Raw genomic sequence first — 1,011 nt, forward strand, 5'->3', positions numbered from 1 at the left:
AAGCCAGTAAGTTTTTATTGTGAGACTGGTACAAGCCAGTAAGTTTTTATTGTGAGACTGGTACAACCCAGTAGGTTTTATTGTGAGACTGGTACAAGCCGGTAAGTGTTTATTGTGAGATTGGTACAACCCGGTAGGGTTTTTTTTTTGTGAGACTGGTACAAGCCAGTAAGTTTTTATTGTGAGACTGGTACAACCGGGTAGGTGTTTATTGTGAGACTGGTACAACCTCATAAGTTTTATTGTGAGACTGATACAATATATACTTTGACAATTAAATTTACGGTTTCACACTAAAAGAAAAAAGATGTATTTGTTTTATGGCTGGTTACGTGGAAATTAAAACTCGGACCTCCTGCTAAAGCAGTGCCACTCTATGTTAATTTCTTGTTTACCTCGATACATGTAATGTCGTTGGTGTTTAACAGAGGCATTGAACAGCTATCAGCTTGGGAAACACTTGTTTTCAAAGTAGTTACTTTATGTACAAAAATTCAGGAAGTTCTGACAGTAAAACTTTCATAGTTACGTCCTCATGCCAATCACGTCTCTCAAACAGTATACGAAAAATCAAGTTTTAATGTAGTTGAACAGTGAGGAGGAGTGTCAAATACATGTTAGAGTAAATAGTGCATGACTTCTTAGTGTAGTTTCACTTAATCACGTTGAAATATAAAGTGAAGGACTTGTTAATGTAGCTTTAACTAATAATCTTGGAGAACGTAGTGCGTAGTTATTTAAAAAATCTAATCTATATAAAAGCAAGAGTTGGCCACGTCACGTCACGTTTGATTTCTCCAAATAGGAAGAGTCATAAAAGCCAAAATGCATTTATACAGATAAAATAGTTCGATTACTGTCTGCCTATTACGATTTTAGTGACGGGAGTGCAAGGGGCCGTGAGAGTGGTGCCGTGAAACCTTATAAGTGTAGTGAGTGTTGGTATAATAAACTTAAAGTAAAGACGTAGTGTGGGATCATCTAGCCTCGAGCCATGTGCATAAAATTTAT

General features: G+C 36.5%; 1 protein-coding gene across 1 annotated transcript in view; it reads left to right on the forward strand.

The window, feature by feature from the left end:
• The window catches only part of LOC106472053, a gene marked incomplete at its 3' end in the record, with an annotated part of 35,303 nt that overhangs the window by 13,735 nt on the left and 20,557 nt on the right, over positions 1-1,011 (forward strand). The window contains exon 2 of the mRNA XM_013932683.1: positions 187-200. Within this exon, the coding sequence (XP_013788137.1) occupies positions 187-200 (14 nt within the window). The remainder of the gene's footprint in view (positions 1-186; positions 201-1,011) is intronic.

The sequence above is a fragment of the Limulus polyphemus genome, unplaced genomic scaffold, assembly GCF_000517525.1.
Source record: "Limulus polyphemus unplaced genomic scaffold, Limulus_polyphemus-2.1.2 Scaffold5049, whole genome shotgun sequence".
NCBI lineage: Eukaryota > Metazoa > Arthropoda > Merostomata > Xiphosura > Limulidae > Limulus > Limulus polyphemus.